We start from the raw sequence: 16,963 nt of genomic DNA, 5'->3' as shown, positions 1-16,963 counted from the left end.
GAGAGTTGTAGGCAGTGGCTGAACTCCTGATTCTGCTTTTGCCCTGCTCTGGGAGCTCGTCACAGCAAGCTAGCCATGCACGTGGACGTCATGACTGCATCCCTGTCTTGTGTCTTAACGCTCAGCTGTCCCTCAGGTGAAGGGACCTTTGCCGACACAGTCAGGAACCTAAGCCACAGGTGCTCGGTAATGTCAAATCTGTTGCCCTGTTGAAGTTCTTGACTTCCCGGCCCAAATATCCAGTCCTCTGTTGCTGACCCTAAACAAGAAGACAGATTCACCCAGCATGAAGGCCATTGTTGGTGCCTGATTTCAAAACTGATGGCAAAATCGAGAACTGACCCAGGTAGTAACTATTCCAAATGGGCATGGCTTGCTTTGATTAGATTTTTTTTTTAGTATGCTTTCAAGGGTTCCTTCTGTATGTTGGCACCTCACCCAAAATTCCTAGTTTTCCTGTGGAACATTTGGGTGGAGACCCTAGGGTTTCACTTTTCATGACTTCTAAAAAATCACACCCACGAGTGTGAGGGGGAACTCAGTGGAAGGAGGGCGATGTGGGGGCTCACGTGCCTTTGTTTGACTCCTTGTAGACAGCATCGTCCATGGGAACGAGGAAGCTTTATATCGCAACTCTCACAACAGCCTGGACTTGAACTATTTAAACGGCACCGTCACCAACGGCAGCGTGTGCAGTGCGCACAGCATCAACTCCCTCAGCTGCTCGCAGACGTTCGTCCAGGCCTCTCCTGTGTCCTCCAACCTCAGTATTCCGGGGAGCGACATCATGCGGGCGGACTACATCCCGAGCCACCGGCACAGCGCCATCATCGTGCCGTCTTACCGGCCGACCCCCGATTACGAGACAGTCATGCGACAGTTGAACAGGGGGGTCCTGCCCACGGACAGCCAGAGCCAGTCTCTGCGAAACCTCAACATCATCAACACGCACGCCTACAACCAGCCGGAGGATCTGGTGTACAGCCAGCCCGAGATGCGGGAGCGGCACCCCTACACCGTCCCCTACGGGCCCCAGGGCGGCTACGGTAACAAGCTCGTCAGTCCATCCGACCCGATGAACCCAAAAAACTGCACGGTGCCGAGCAAGCCGGGGGCCAGCGCCATCTCCCACACGGTGAGCACCCCCGAGCTGGCCAACACGCAGCTCCAGGGCGCGCAGAGCTACAGTGCGGCCCACATGCTCAAGAACTATCTCTTCAGGCCGCCGCCCCCCTACCCGCGGCCGCGCCCTGCCACCAGCACCCCGGACCTCGCCAGCCACCGCCACAAGTATGTCAGCGGCAGCAGCCCTGACCTGGTGACCCGCAAAGTGCAGCTCTCGGTGAAGACCTTCCAAGAGGACAGCTCCCCGGTGGTGCACCAGTCTCTGCAGGAGGTGAGCGAGCCCCTCACGGCCACCAAGCACCACGGCCCCGTGAATAAGCGCCACAGCCTGGAGGTGATGAGCAGCATGGTGCGGGGCATGGAAGCCATGACCTTGAAGTCCCTCAACATCCCCATGGCTCGCCGGAACACCCTCCGGGAGCAGGGGCCCCCCGAGGAGGTGCCCGGGAGCCACGAGGCTCACCAGCTTCCCCATTACCACCATAAGAAGACTCTCTCCGACGCCACCATGCTGATCCACAGCAGTGAGAGCGAGGACGAGGAGGACGAGGAGGTCCCGGGCTCGGTGCCACAGATCCCCGTGCTCCGGGAAAAGATGGGGTACAGTGCCCAGCTACAGGCAGCCTTGGCCCGGATCCCAAACAAACCCCCACCTGAGTACCCCGGCCCAAGGAAGAGCGTCAGCAATGGGGCACTGAGGCAAGACCAGGTTGGCCTGCCTCCTGCCGTGGCCAGGGCCAGGGTCCTGAGACACGGGCCGGCCAAGGCCATCAGCGTCTCCCGAGCCGACCAGCTGGCCGTGGCCGGGCCTTCCCTCGGTCCGTCCATCTCTGAACCCGACCTGACGAGCGTAAAGGAGCGGGTCAAAAAAGAGCCTGTGAAGGAGAGACCCGTGTCCGAGATGTTCTCGCTGGAAGACAGCATTATAGAGAGAGAGATGGCGCTCAGGGTAAGTGTCCTGCTCTCCTGGGGCGGGGTCTGCGTCCCCTGCAGTGTCCTCTGCCTCTTTGCCGTGACTCTGAGTACGGAAGCACCCGGACGTTGGGGAGTTGGCGGATCAGTGAGCATTTCAACAGGCTGCTTTCTTTCACAGAACTTTGTGTCTCACCCTTTCGGTTCCATCTTCCGTTTGCACTCAGGGCCCCTGACTGGTATACTTGCACCATGCACTGCCGTGGACTTAGGATGCTGTGTGCAGGCTGGTTGTCGGGCCGGGGTCCGGGCCGGCGTCGTGCCCTCTGTTCAGGGTCAGGCGTCCCGTTGTGTGAGCTGCTCAGAGCTCTCCTTCCTGCGTCTCCTGTTGGTTCTTTTGGGGGAAAGCTTGTTTCCCCCGATTAGATCGTGGGAGAGAGCGACCCCCCCTCCCGAGCGCAGCTCTGTGTGGCGATCTCTGCGTCAGGACAGCTCACTGGTGTTGACCACACCGGGACGTGTCGGCCTTCCTTTCAGATTTTCTTTCAACGGATGTTTAACACAACCCAAGAACACAACAGTAAACTCACGAATTCACCAGTGAGCTTCAGTTCCCCATTGAGCTCATTCTGTCAGAATGCACGTGTGTGCATGTGAATACACGCGTGCATCTACACACAGGTACAACGTTTGAAGATGCCTGATATTAGACATGAGTCACTGTCTTTCAGGATATGTGCCAGCTGGAGGGCCGGGTATGGTCCGAGCAAGAGTGTGTAGGTAACAGGTGCACACACAGACTGACAAAGTGAATTATGTCCTAATGAGAAAATTGCTAGATTGTAGTTGGGACTTTGAAATTTTATTTATTTATTTTATTTGAGAGCGAGAGAGTGAGCGAGGGGAGGGGCAGAGAGAGAGGGACAGATTCTCAGGCGGACTTCAAGTCAAGTGCAAAGCCTGACCCGGGGCTCGATCCCATGACCCTGAGATCATGACTTGAGCTGAAACCAAGAGTCAGACGTTTCGCTGACTGAGCCCCCACCCCTCCGAGGTATCCCTGTAGTTGCTACTTAAAAAAAATAATTCAGATTACTGCTGCTGCTTGTTCTGGACATTTTCACTCCCTTAAAAAATGAAAAATCACATCCTTACAACTAATGAGACAGTTCTTGACTTCTCCTCTGCATGTACCAAATCTCTACATAAGGTAGCTGGCACGTGGGAACTCCAGGCCACCTGCCAAGTTAAATTTGCTTCGAGGGGGCTTCTTAGACTCCCTTCCTTTTACAAGTCTCCCTGCGCCCTATGGGTAATCAAGCTGAAGAGAACAGCTAAGGGCCAGAGTTTTAAGGAAGCCACGTTTTGGGGTTGAGGAATCTAATCTGCAGCAACTTCATTACTTTAAACAAATTTTCAGAACATTCCCAGCAGCCCAGATTTGGCTCCAAGTAGAGTAGCACTAAGAATTTGCTACAGGCATAACTTTTTCCACTTTTTGCAAACCTAGAGGGAAATTGTGAAAGATGTGCTTTTGCCTCTGGCCAATAAAACCATTTGGCTGGGGGATGGAATGAAACACGGGGGTGGCGCCCTGGGGAGAGCTTTCCCAGCTTGGAAAAAGTCATGCTTTGGTGGAGATGGATTTTCAGGGTGTTTTGGCCCCGGCGGCTCCTTTACCACAACTCAAGAACCTGTCAGTCAGAGCATTCGGCTCTGCTGTTTCCCGTGCTGATTTGAGGTTTATTGATACCTTCATGGTCCCATAAACTCATGGTGGTCATCTTATCCTCTCCTCCTGTTACCTGTGTTAAACAAAACCCTGGATCCAAACCCATGGCCCTGACTCCCTACATAGAGCTTCTTGTGCCGTCACAGAGAAGGAAGGGCGTTTCCACCATTTTCCCCATGGGCTCACCCACCCCATCCATATGGAGAATAGTGAGTAACTGATTTCATCCCTTAATTGTGGCGCAGGAACATCGGTATCCCGTCCCTATTTCATTTCCCATTGATTTTTTTTTCCAGATTATATATACTCAGGAGCTCAGGGATCGCTGCCCTTGGCTGATGTCTTGACCTTAGAGAAGGACTAGGAGGTTCTTCAGTGAGCCACTGTGCCAGTGAGATGGTGACAGTTCCGGTGGCCCTGAAGGTTGGGGTGGTTCTCCATCTGCTGTTTTTGATGAAACAGTGAGAAAATCTAACCAAAGGGGAACTGGGCGGCAGGGGTGGGGGTGGGGGTCGCAGGTATGGTGGGAATGTCCCCTGTGGCAACTCTCCATAATTTTGGAGCCACTTGTCTGTTTGATGGATGATTCAGGCCTGCTGCTGTGGTAGCTCCTCCTTCCGGCTGCTACTGCTGCCTTGAGGACATTTCACTGTCTAGCTCCTGAGCCCCAAGTCGGGTGCCAAGAAGAGAAAAAGCCAAATCAGATTTCTGAGTTTTTTTTTTTGTTTGTTTGTTTGTTTTTTTAATCTCTGGTAACAAATGTATGGGGTAAATGAGAAGGAACTAAGAAAAATCGTTTATCACTGGGGTTTTGGTTTTCACTAGGTAACTAGTAATCCTTTTCCAAGAAAGACAAGATAGTTACTTTTTGCCTTAGGCCTTGTTAGTGTCCCCTTATGGTACAGATGGAAGGAAGCAGAAGGACTGTTTGGAGGACCTTAGGGACTTTTTTTTTTTCCCCAAATGATTGCTTTTCTCAGAATTTCACAGAGGAAGTGAAATGTTCCCAATTAAAAGAGATAACGGGAAAATTATTTGTCACTAACACTAATAAGCAAGCAAACAAACAAAAGCCCCAAAATTGAAATCCAGAATCTTCAAACTCTTCCTGGGATTGAGAAGCCGGGACCATTCTTTTGGCCGAAGGTGAACCTCAGCCGAAACTTTTCTCACTCTCCCAGTTAGTCTTCCACTGAGATGTTCCTTTAGTTTGTCTGCTGGGCTGGTTCTGACAGTGGATGAAGCCTCACATTGGTGGCTATCCCTCAGAAAGGCCAGAGCTCCATTCTGACTTTGGGTGACATTGAGAGGCTGACTGTGTGGGGTTGTAATGCCCGCCTGTCCCCCCACGCTTGGCATAATCTGCTAACTCCTTGTCCTCTGCCAGCACCATGGCTCCATCACCACCGACCTCTCAGGGGAGTAAACTTATAAATAATAAACTCAGGGGAAAAAAAGGACCTTAAGCCTTGAAGAGAAACCAGGGATAAGATGACCCCTTCCCGTGTGGCATCCAAAAGGACCTATAGAGTAGTTTTGCTTCTGTCAGGAGCAAAATCTTAAATGCTGTTTAACTCCTCTGCTCATATGCTTTAGGAAGTCCCGTTATTTTTCTGTCTTCTAAGACAAAATTATTTTTGGGAAATGCTCTCACTGGATTGCCTGAGTAAAATGGGTGCCTTTTCTACCTCAGTCCGTTTAGGGGGCACTAGGGAGCGTAGCCTTAGACGTAACAGCCAGAACCTTGACTGATCCCGTTTCAGAATGTTGGTGCAGGTGAGGTTGGAGAGGAAATCAAAAATGCCACCAACAAGACCTCCAACCCTCTCCCAGAATGGGCTGCTCAGCCCCCAAATCCATATTCTCCCATAGCTGTGTCCCATTCAGTAATGTCCCACCGTGACCATTGGGAACCATGGGGCCCATTCCTTGGGGCCTTACGGATGCAGCAGGAAGGGTAATGCCTCACGGATCACGCTGGACGACCGGAGACTTCGGTGTTGGCAAGTCTGCTCACCCGCATCTCCCTCGTACTGCGGACCGTCCCAAGGACCAGAGCTCTAATATAGGATTGACTCTCTCCATCTCCGCTCCTCAGAGTGGAAACTTGGGAAGGTTTTTCTTTATGGTTTGTGAATCTGCATTTCTTAACGATGTAACAAACCATGTTTATGGCTTTTCGTTTGTTTTTTTTTTTACATCATTTGATCTGACTAAATGGGCCATCACTGTGACTGGATTGGCTGTTTCTCTCTCCCTCGCTCTGTCTTCCTTCAGCCCTTACCTTCTAGAAGCATCTTGCTAGTACACAGTTTTGCTTTTTTTCTTTTTCTTTTGGAGTGAGCCCCATGGCAGGGGGCTATTTCCATGGCATCTTTGCTCTTACTTATTTGTTTCTTAGTTCATTCAGTCATCCATTTTTGGATAAAAGCTCAGGAGTCCCGGAGGACATGGCTTCCGCAGACACAGTGGGAAGAATGGGAAGGCTGTGTTTGAATCTGCCCCAATAATGGTGATTGTCTGCATTCCTTGGCTGGGGAGTTACAGATTTGGGGAGATTAAAACACATTCCAGCATTCTACCCATATAATAAACAATGAGAACATGCCTTTTCTTGCCGCAAGAATCTAGAGAAGCAGAAGATGGCCACTCTGGAGGCACAGAAGCGGCCGCTCATGTTGGCAGCATTGAATGGACTCTCCGTTGCCCGCGTCTCGGGGCGGGAAGACAGTCGAGCCGATGCCACCCGAGTTCCCATGGATGAGAGGGTAAGCAGTGGGCTTGTCAAGTGTGTGATTCATTCTCTGTGATCTTGGGGTTCCAGAGCTCTCTCCTTGCCCAAACATGCCAGCCCTGAGATTTGTTTGATGAATTAATTCCCCAGTTTGAGATTAGCAGGACCCGGTGTGTGCATTGTATTAAATTGATGCTTTCCAGCATCTCAAGTTTCTTCGTCGAGTCGAAGCAGTGATGCCTGCCTAACGGGACCTGCCCCTAGCAAGCCGCATGGCCTTGGTCCAGTCACTCCATTTCTTTGGACCTGTTTTGTTGGTTTTTTTTGCAAAACAAGGAAGTTCAGCCGTTGCTGTAGCTCTCAGCCTCTATGATTTAGTGAACCATTACCCTTTCTTAGGGAGTGATTATCTTACCCAGATATTTATAGAATTCTTTTAATAGACCATCCCCCTATTTGGCTGTAAAATGTGGCTGATTTATCATTGTTAGGATAATGCACTGTGAGAACTTTGGTTTTGAAAAGCGGGAAGAAGCCGCATGCTAGTGTTTTAGAGGTGAAGAGAGGTGTTCCTTTAGTTCCTGAAATTACTCTCCAGTTAAGAAACACGTGTAAATTTAATAGAGCGCTAGTAGCATTCCCGTTTTGGATTTCTGCCAGTATATATGAAGTATTAGAAAGGCCCGGTGGTGGGTATTAAGGAGGGCAGGGATTGCATGGAGCACTGGGTATTAGATGCAAGCAACGAGTCATGGGACACTCCATCAGACACTGAAATTCCAATGATGTACTGTGTGGTGACTAACATAACAACAACAACAAAAAAGGTTTAAAGGCAGAAGGGACTTTAGAGGAATCATTTAATCCAATGAATACCATGTGTTTGTAATGAGTAGTTTGGCCATGGGAAAAATAAAAGACAGGATCTCATCTTCAGAACTAGGGAACTATAGATCAGTATCTTAAATTTATCAACAACAAAAACAAAAAACAGAAAACAAAACAAAACACTGCTCTGGAAGTGGAGAAAAGGATGTTTGGGTAATTGAGAAGAACAGTCTTCTTATCCCTGGGACTTTAAACAGAGGTGTTAACAAAAACACTGATTTTGAATTTGGGTTCTTGCCTGGCCTTACTGATTACTTCTGTTTATGCGTGAGTGAGAAGGAGATTGGTTATTGGGCCAGAGACACTAGCACTATGATGAATAAGGAGACCAGATAATTCGGCATTCGTTGTACCCCCGAAAGTACCGATTAACACGATCGCTGTAAACTATTTCAAGAACTCTGACCCGTTGGAGTTTTTGAATAAGGTAATCCGGAGAGCTGAGGATTAATTTCTGTTGCAGTTCAGAACCCTGAAGAAAAAGCTAGAGGAGGGAATGGTGTTCACGGAATACGAGCAGATTCCGAAGAAGAAGGCGAACGGCATCTTCAGCACGGCCGCGCTGCCGGAGAACGCCGAGCGAAGCCGCATCCGCGAAGTGGTCCCCTATGAGGAGAACAGAGTGGAGCTGGTCCCGACCAAAGAGAATAACACGGGTTACATCAACGCCTCCCACATCAAGGTGAGGGGGCGGGGGCGGGGGCTTGTGGAAGATTGCGGGGTTCGAGGCAAAAATGCAGGGAGGAAAAAAAAAAACAACCATCCGGCTCCGACTGAGCCTCTTGGCTCGTCCCCAGCCCCCGAGGGAGTGTTTTTGAATTCCGTGCAGCTTAGTCAACCGGACGGGCATGTCCGTCACCGCGGAGAGAAGGGAGCCTTGCAGCCTCCGGGAGAACCTCGGGTCCGCGATTCCTGCGGTCCGCCCGCCGCAGGGGAATTCGCTTTTTCCTCTCCGTGAGTTACAGCAATCCCCGGCGCGCACACGGGAAGCTCAGGGTGTCCTCTTCGGTTCGTGATTCGCACACGGTGGAGACTTTGGAAGTCGCAGGCGTTGTGTTTGTCCTATCAGGGACGTCTTTAGGGGGTTTGGGAGCCACGGAAACTGACCGGTTCTCCCCGGTCCTGTTGCGGGTCGTGCGCTGTCCCGCCGAAGTCCCCGGGGTGCACCGTGTTCCGAAGAGCGGACCCTGCGGCGCAGGCCGTGAAGGTGCCAGTGGGTGATGCGGATCTTGCAAGGTTGGCCGCGTTCGTTAGCGCGGGAATATCCTCCTTTCTTTGTTAGTATCTCAGATACTTCAGATCTTCACATCTCAGTATTTCACCAACTTGAAAAGTAGCCTCGCTGGACCCCAGCTAGAATTTAGAGTTCTAGATGCGTGGTTCCATGGTTAAATGTCTCCTACGTGGCTTACCGTCCTCTGTCTTCCCAGTAATAGAACGCAGTTGCTTGGAATGTCACTGCAGGCTCTGACCTCCAAAGTGGGAGAATTTATTCATATACTAATAGTACAGCAGGATGTTTTAAATCATCCACAGTTCATGTTAATAGTCGTGTATGATCATAACCTCAGAAATCTATTTCTGGCCTTGTTTGGTGTTATTTCCTTTCCTCGTTGGACTTTCCAACTGTAGCTGAATTTTTGGTAGGTTCCTCTGAGTCTCTAAAATACAGCCATCGCTATCTTAAAAAAAAACACTATATAAAAAAAAATTAAAAATAAATAAAATACAGCCAGATGTCTGGTGCCTGTGTCCGTTACAATAGTTGTAGGACAGAATAGGAAAAGAACACTGTGGTTGGATGTAGGGGTTTTGTACACAGAGCATAGATAACCACGTGTATATTTTTAAGTACCAGAAAGTACTGTGCAAAAACACAAAGGGGTTACTCTTGTGGATCATACTGGGTATTTTGGTTTTAAGTTTTGAGAGTGAGAACTAGAACGATACAGAATGAACCCGAGGAAACTCTTGAGTAAACTGACTCCGCTAGTTTCCTGGGCTTAATTTAGATTAGGAAATAATAGCCAGAGTAATGAATCAGACAAAGATACAAATCGCAGAAATGCTCCTTGGTAGAATATCTTTGGACCCTGACACAGCTATACCATGCTGTCTTCTTCTTTTGGCCAAATATCCTTCATCGTTTTCCATCTGCGTTCTGGAAAAGCTGTCAGTCTGCATCAGCTTCGCCCACCGGGTATTGTTAACAGAAGCTTCCCTTTCCTCTGTATTCTCCAAGGCCTGCATTTCATCCTGTGGATCTGGGTTAGACATGGGTGCATTTAATAGACCCGTAGAGCTTGTAAGAACTTGTCCTTGTGTTTTTCGAATAGAGCTGTAGATCTTGCCAATGTTTGCTCCCTGGGTTCCAAGCAGCTATTAACATAGAGCCGAGATTGATTTGCTCCAGAGGTAGAATCATGACATCTGTAAAATCTACCTCAGTAGCATTGGTTGTTGTGTTCTAATGCAGTTTCTAATGCCCTCCTGTCAATACTTGGAATTTGCTGATAGGCCCCAGGCAGCCGCATACTTTGGAAGTATTTATGGTTCCTATATGTTGGGTGCCAGAGAGGCTAATGTTTAAAATCACAATTCCACAGATAAGCGAAACTCCTCGCCAGCCAGCCAATATATGAATGTTATCTCCCACCAGTACTTGGAAAATGGATTTCGCTTGCCAGCTTTGACCTAAACATGTCTTGTGTAATGAGACAATAACAGACATTGTTTTTGTTGGAATCCAGTTAGTATATAGTTTCATAAAATAAATGAGGGAAAAAAGTTTCAAACAAGGATCATTTCGTGCTCCAAGAACTATCTAGAGATTTGCACTGGTGGATGTCTAAGGAGGCCCGACTTTGCACAGGAATGGAAAGGAGCTCAGAAAGAATGCCGCCAAAGGGCACGATTTCACCCTGACAGCACGACCTTCAACACCTCAGGCACGATTTACTCCTGATTCTCTGCCACTAATACTTATAGCGACAATTAGTCTCCCAAGGTCATCCTGAGCTGCATGGGGTAATACTTCTATTTTCCAAAATCATCTCATGACTCTGAAGTTCGTTTGGATACTGTGGTACCGCATGAGCGAGAAGTCAACAGTCCGGTAGCATGCGTGGTTGCTAGAGGTGCGTCCGTAACACCTGTACGCGACACACGGAGTCGCGCGAACAGTGGAGGGTGACAACACAGTTCATAGCAGGTCATCAGTACAGAGACCTCACTTCCATAGGGATGATATTCCATGGTACACTTTTTTTTTTTTTTTATTGTGCAAAAGGATGGTGGAGAGTACTGTGCCTCAACCTGGGGACACAGTATAATAGTGGGGGTGTGAAATCAATTTCGTGATCAAGACCACTTTCAGGTTATGTGTGTGTGTGTGTGTGTTTTAAATGAAACAGACTAGACTAGAGAGGAGGAAAGAATAGAAATAATCAGTACCTTGTGCGTACTAAGCACAAGTATTATTTCTGTAACAAATTCTGTTAGGTTATACACACCCATAGGGTCATGCAATTTGAGTGTGTGTGTGTGTGTGTGTGTGAGTGTGTGTGTGTGTTTTTAACACTCACTGGTTTGTATATAATTACTATAAATTACAGACCACAAAAAAAAAGTATTTTAATAGGCTTGAGTGACAAAATGTATTTTCTTGTGAGAATGTGTTACCAGACTTTTTGATAATATCACTAACCCATTTGGCCTAAAATATTATCCACGATTTTCAGGTAGAGACAGATGGACCCATGGTCAGCAGGTAATGCTGTTCTAGATTTGGGGTTCATTTACCCTTGCTTTCCTTGGTTTCCAGGTGGTGGTTGGTGGGGCAGAATGGCACTACATAGCCACTCAGGGGCCCCTGCCACACACTTGTCATGACTTCTGGCAGATGGTGTGGGAGCAGGGAGCGAACGTGATTGCCATGGTCACTGCGGAAGAGGTAAGGGCGCTGGGGGTACAGCCATCTGTCCCCGGGGGTGGTGGTGGGGGCGGGAGATCGGCTCTGCATCTGGTGACCTCGCTGTCGCATCCTGCTTCCTCTACCACCATTTCTCTGCAAATGCTTTTTCTCTCTGGCACGCATTTCTTTTCTCTCCTCCCACATAGATTTGTTTTATTTCCCAAAGATAATTTATTGTCGTATCCCATTTTCATCCAGCTTATTAGCGCTTTTCCTTAGACTGCCATAAACTAGAATCCATCAAACAAACAAATAAGAACCGAACTTCAGTTCAGCCAGCTCACTTTTGTGTGCCAAACAGAGCGATCATCGCTCCCCTGGAATTTGAGGGAGAACTTGGGACTGCTGTGGGTAGATCGGCCCATATTCCCAGCCTCGGGCACGGCCAATCCCACACGCTTTCGTGCTTAGCAGCTGAAGAGAGACCAGAAACTGTTGTTCCTGTAGAGGTCTCTCTCTTCTCTGGGGAGAGGAAAAAAAAAATCGTTTCCTTTCTTTGCCAAGTCAAATGTAGTTTTTCTGTTGAAACTAGAGAACTCTGCGCGGTGTTCTAAAAACTGGTGCACGCTGCTGGTCAACCAAGCAGTTTGCTTGGACTTTGCTGCCTTATTTAAGGGAAGAAGTTTTATATTTCTTCTCTTGTCACGTTCTCAGTTTTTTTATTTTAACCACTTTCTTTTCTTCCTTTCATGAGATTTTAACTTCTGTTTTGAAGTCATTTAGGGGACCAGCTAGCATCATCTGTCTTTCACCAGTATCTGTGGTAAGGAATACCCCCTTCCTGGTGCCTGGGTGGCTGAGTTGGTTAAGCAGCTTCCTTCAGCTCAGGTCATGATCCTGGAATTCCGGGATCAAGTCCCAAATCGGGCTCCCTGCTTGGCCGGGAGTCTGCTTCTCCCTCCAACCTCTTCCCTCTCATGCTCTCTCTCTTTCTGTCCCTCTCCCTCTCAAATAAATAAAATCTTAAGAAAAAAAAAAAAAGGAAAAGGAATACCCCTTTCCTACAAATTTTTAAAGGGTGGGGAACAGCGAACTGAAAATGAAACTCATATTTCCTTCATGGACTGTTCTGAGTAGTTGCTTTCCAGAACAACCCCTTAAGAAGGTAGTGATGAAAGTCAGTTCAAGCCCTTTAAAACCTGTAGTACTTCTCTCGGCTGACTTGAGACCTTCCCACGAAGAGTAAATTCTCTGTAAAATGTGTAGAATCGTTTTTTTTGTCTTATGAAATCATACTACCGGAAGGGATTCATTCAACTCCAAACAGTGTGTCATCTGTGCTGACCAGGAGCCTGGTGGCCGACTAGATATGTGTGATCCCTGTCCCCAGGGAGTTCCTGTCTTGGTGGGAGGGACCAGACAAAGTGAACAAATAAAGGAAGCTCAGGGGGGTCCCGGCCACAAAGGAAGCAGAACGGAGGATGGCGTCAAGAGTGGTGGGGTGCTGCTTTTAGTCCGACGTGCAGCCGTGGGCCCTGCAGGGAGGTTGCAGTTGAGCTGAAACCTGGGTGTCCAGAAGGGGCTGGCCTGACAGGCGTGAAGCCTGGTGGTCTGTGTGGCAGCCAGAGACTTACAGGCCCTTGGAATTTGTCATCCGCTTGGACACTCAGGAGTGACAGAAGTTAAGGGAGGTTTTACTGACCTCCCTTGGTCAGTAAAAGAGGCAGGTGTCCTTCAAATGTAAGATTCCATTCAAGCAGATGAATTGGGACAGGAGCCTTTGTAGCCCCCCCATGGGTGTAAGCAGGGGGCCATCGGGGCTCCTCGGAAGAGCAGCCCCGGCGCCACGCTCAGTGCCCCAGCTCTGCCTGCTGCTTAGCCCTCCTCTGCCTCCTCCTGCTTCCTGCTCGGGGTTTCCTTCTAGGTCACCATCTGATCCACTCCCCACTACAGTGACTTAACCGTGCAAACCTCAGAAGCAGAGATCCCATGTTGTTCCTGCCCTTGGCCCTCTCCACTGGCTCTTCTCTCTCACGTTCAACTGCCGCACAATTGTCCATCTTCTGAGTATCTCTGTGCTGTAACTACTGCTGCGAAGGTCTTGGTGTCAGTGCCTGGGATCTCCCCTGTGATGGAGACTGCCCAGTGCCCTGCGTTAGTGACCTAGAAGCTGCTCGAGTTTGACCTGTCCTCAGAGTTTAAGAAGAAGGGGATAAGAGCTTTCCTGACTGTATTTCTGGTTTTGCTTTTGTGTCTGATTCAGGAAGGTGGACGAACCAAGAGCCACCGATACTGGCCCAAACTGGGTTCCAAGCACAGCTCGGCCACCTATGGCAAGTTCAAGGTCACCACAAAGTTCCGAACAGATTCCGGTTGCTATGCAACCACAGGGTTGAAGGTCAAGCACCTTTTGTCTGGGCAGGAAAGGACGGTGTGGCATTTGCAGTATACGGACTGGCCAGATCACGGCTGCCCAGAGGACGTCCAAGGATTTTTATGTAAGTTTTTTCTTCCCAGTCAGAATTTTACCAACTGCATCCATGGTCTGATAGTTGGAAGTGAAATGGAAAGAGATGTTTTCTCTTAAGTGGCAAATGTATCATTGAAGTGTACGTCCCTCCGTATGGTATGAAAGAGAAGAATAATACATGTCATCTGTCACAGTCCCCTTACCTTTTACCCAAATAAGCTGAAACTGTGGCAAACTAGTTCATTCCATCTTGATGTAGGCTTTTAGGTACTCAGTAATAAACCTGACAGATGTCATATGTCTGAGCCTTGAAAATATTATGCTAAGTAGCAGAAACCAGACACAAGAGGACAGACATTGTATGATTCCATTTTAATGAAGTATCCAGAATAGAAAACTTCACAGAGGTAGAAAGGGTAGATGTTACCAGGGACCAGGGGAAAGGGGGAATAGGGAATAGAAAGTTATTGTTTGAAACAAAATTTCTATTTGGGGCAATGAAAATGTTCTAGGAATGGGTCCCGGTGATAGTTATACAACCCTGTGAAAAACACTTATTTTTTAATTTTTCATGGGGGTTTGCATCTCATAAGCCCTGCATTTCCCTTCCTTACAACAAAAATCTCAATGAGTTCTTTCTGGTTACCTCTGATTAAGATACTGGGAATTCTTAAAATTGAATTGTTGTTTTTGGAACTATCATTTTTTAATTTGTCAATATATTTTTGATAGTATGGTTTTCTTAGAAGCTCGTTGATCTAAAATATATGCGGTATTTTATTTGAAAAGCTGAGTGTGTGCCCACTGCATTTCAGGCTCTGGATCAGGCTCTTAGAATCAGGGAACCATTTCTGTTTGGAAGGCACTCGAAGTCTCATGAGAAAGGCAGGCCAGTGAGGACAGTCCGGGGATGAGATCTGACGCTGGTGATGGCTACAGTGCTCCCCCTTCCTTTTCTGCAGTCTCACTTAACTGTCCTGCACTTGTGGGGACACCCCATTCCTTGCTCACCCAGTGAGGCCTCGGGCTCTCGGCAGATTACCTCTGTGTTGTTGACTTTCCAGTGGACAGAAGACGACTATAGGAACATCATCTGGATGTTGCGTGACGTCAAACCCTTGACTTTATTTTGATACTCACTTAGAACCTGCGGTATGCGCAGAGGAGAATGGAGGGGGAGAACAGGTCTTCAAGAACCTAAAAGGGACATTTCACAAGTTCCAGCGGGAAACTTCCAATGCATACCTGTTCCCTGCTGCGAGTACTTGCTTTCCCACTGGGGCAGTGATGGTGGGACTTGAGGGGGTGTCACAGACAACGGAAGGGGGATGGGAATCAAAGGACCGAGAGCAAGATCTAGAGAGGGTTAGTGCCTCAACTGAGGTCAGTTATCTGTAGCTCAAAACATTGATAATGAGGGCAGGGACCTTCGTAGAACTTTCTTTCCTCCTAACAGTGCTCTTTTTTTTTTTTTTTTTTTTCTTTTTCTGGTAAGCCTTTGCTTACCAAGCCTTTGACTTACCAGAATTATCTCCAAGATGCAGAAAAGGAAACAATAAAAGTAGATCAGTTTGATGACTGGCAAACAGCTCTGACAGAAGTTTGAGTCTATAAGGTGATGAAAATCATAGTCCCATCTTTTCAATCCGAACCAAGGAAGGCCCATCTAAATTACTGAAAAACAGAGAAAAATTTTTTTTCAAAGATTTATTAATTTATTATTTTAGAGAGAGAGTGTGGGGGGAATAGATGGGAAGGGGGGAGGGACAGAGGGAGAGAGAATCTCAAGCAGACTCCCTGCTGAGCACAGAGCCTGATGTGGGGCTCAATCTCAGGACCCTGAGATCATGACCTGAGCCAAAACCAAGAGTCAGATGCATAACAGACTGAGCCACCCAGGCACTGCCATAGAGAATATATTTAAACAATGTAAATTTATTGATGCTTCTAAGAAACTCAGTGTGCTGGGGGGCCGAGGAGTGGTGTCTTCGAAATGTTGGCCCTTCCAGGTTTTTAGGAATTTTGAAAAGATTCTTGCCTGTGTTTAAATTCAACTCCCTGGAGACAGGGGCTTAGGGCACATGGCTTCCAGCCTGGAGAAGTCTTCGCTGAGTTACAGCTTAAGGAACTTGATTCATGTGACTGCTAGGGAGCACATCCATTTTAATCCAGTTTCTCTGTGTTTTATGAAATTCCACGTAGTGGTAGCATCTGCTTTATGGACCAGTATTCCTTTCTCTTCTCTTCTTAAACCTAGCACGAGAGGAAGACCTGTCTTGTGTGTGGCAACATTGCCTTTTCTGTCTGAGAGTGCACGGTCACTGAATTTCTCAGCCCTCTCACAGAAAAACTGAGAATTCCATGCACCGTGTGTAGCTCACGTTGGTCCCGGGTAGTAACTGCTGTGTCTGGTCATCTCAGAGTTTGCCTTCCCTCTGTTCTTTTTTTTTTTTTTTTTTTTTTTTAAGATTTTTATTTATTTATTTATTTGACAGACAAAGATCACAAGTAGGCAGAGAGAAAGAGGGGAAGCAGGCTCCCTGCCGAGCAGAGAGCCCGATGCGGGGCTCAATTCCAGGACCCTGGGATCATGACCTGAGCCGAAGGCAGCGGCTTAACCCACTGAGCCACCCAGGTGCCCTGCCTTCCCTCTGTTCTGTTTTGGCCGAGCTCATTGTACTTTACCGGTGGTGGTGATGATGGTAATCGTTGACTTTGGTAAACTACTTCAGACGACTTTGTAATTGCATTAATGTCATAAAAGCAAGTAGGAGTTCGTAGTACTTGTATGTAAACAGACGCTTCTACGTCACTAGACGGGTTTGGGCTCCCTTTTGTTCTCTCCAATTTGAGCACTTCCCCAGTCTTGTCTACAATGCTTCATGGGGATGAGATTTTCTGAGTATCGAGAACATTTCGGTCAGTTTGTCCCCTGAGCTAGCTACTATAGAATCTCTATTTCTAATGGACTTCTTCAGTTTCTTGGACTGTTTGAGGATTACGTTTTATAGAATTTTCCTTTTTTTCATGCCCATGAACAGGTAAAGTTGTTAAGGCTTGTACGGCTGTAATTTGTCATTCGTGCCCAACTGGAATAGGGAACAGACCCCGGCGCAGCCCTGCCGAGCCAGGCAGATGTCAGGAGGGATGCGGAGGTGACAGGACCCGTACACACACACACACACACAC

General features: G+C 48.0%; 1 protein-coding gene across 3 annotated transcripts in view; it reads left to right on the top strand.

Moving 5' to 3' along the window:
* The window catches only part of LOC111150673 (protein tyrosine phosphatase, non-receptor type 14), a 169,257-nt gene that overhangs the window by 145,672 nt on the left and 6,622 nt on the right, over nt 1–16,963 (top strand). For all 3 annotated transcript variants that reach the window (XM_022508202.1, XM_022508203.1, XM_022508201.1), the window contains exons 13-17: nt 594–2,074; nt 6,394–6,537; nt 7,855–8,073; nt 11,215–11,343; nt 13,568–13,802. In XM_022508202.1, the coding sequence (XP_022363910.1) occupies nt 594–2,074; nt 6,394–6,537; nt 7,855–8,073; nt 11,215–11,343; nt 13,568–13,802 (2,208 nt within the window). The remainder of the gene's footprint in view (nt 1–593; nt 2,075–6,393; nt 6,538–7,854; nt 8,074–11,214; nt 11,344–13,567; nt 13,803–16,963) is intronic.

This window comes from Enhydra lutris, unplaced genomic scaffold (genome assembly GCF_002288905.1).
Source record: "Enhydra lutris kenyoni isolate GAN:26980312 unplaced genomic scaffold, ASM228890v2 scaffoldscaffold24, whole genome shotgun sequence".
NCBI lineage: Eukaryota > Metazoa > Chordata > Mammalia > Carnivora > Mustelidae > Enhydra > Enhydra lutris.
Note: the sequence above shows the minus strand (reverse complement) of the source record. Positions and strands in the feature narration are given on the sequence as shown.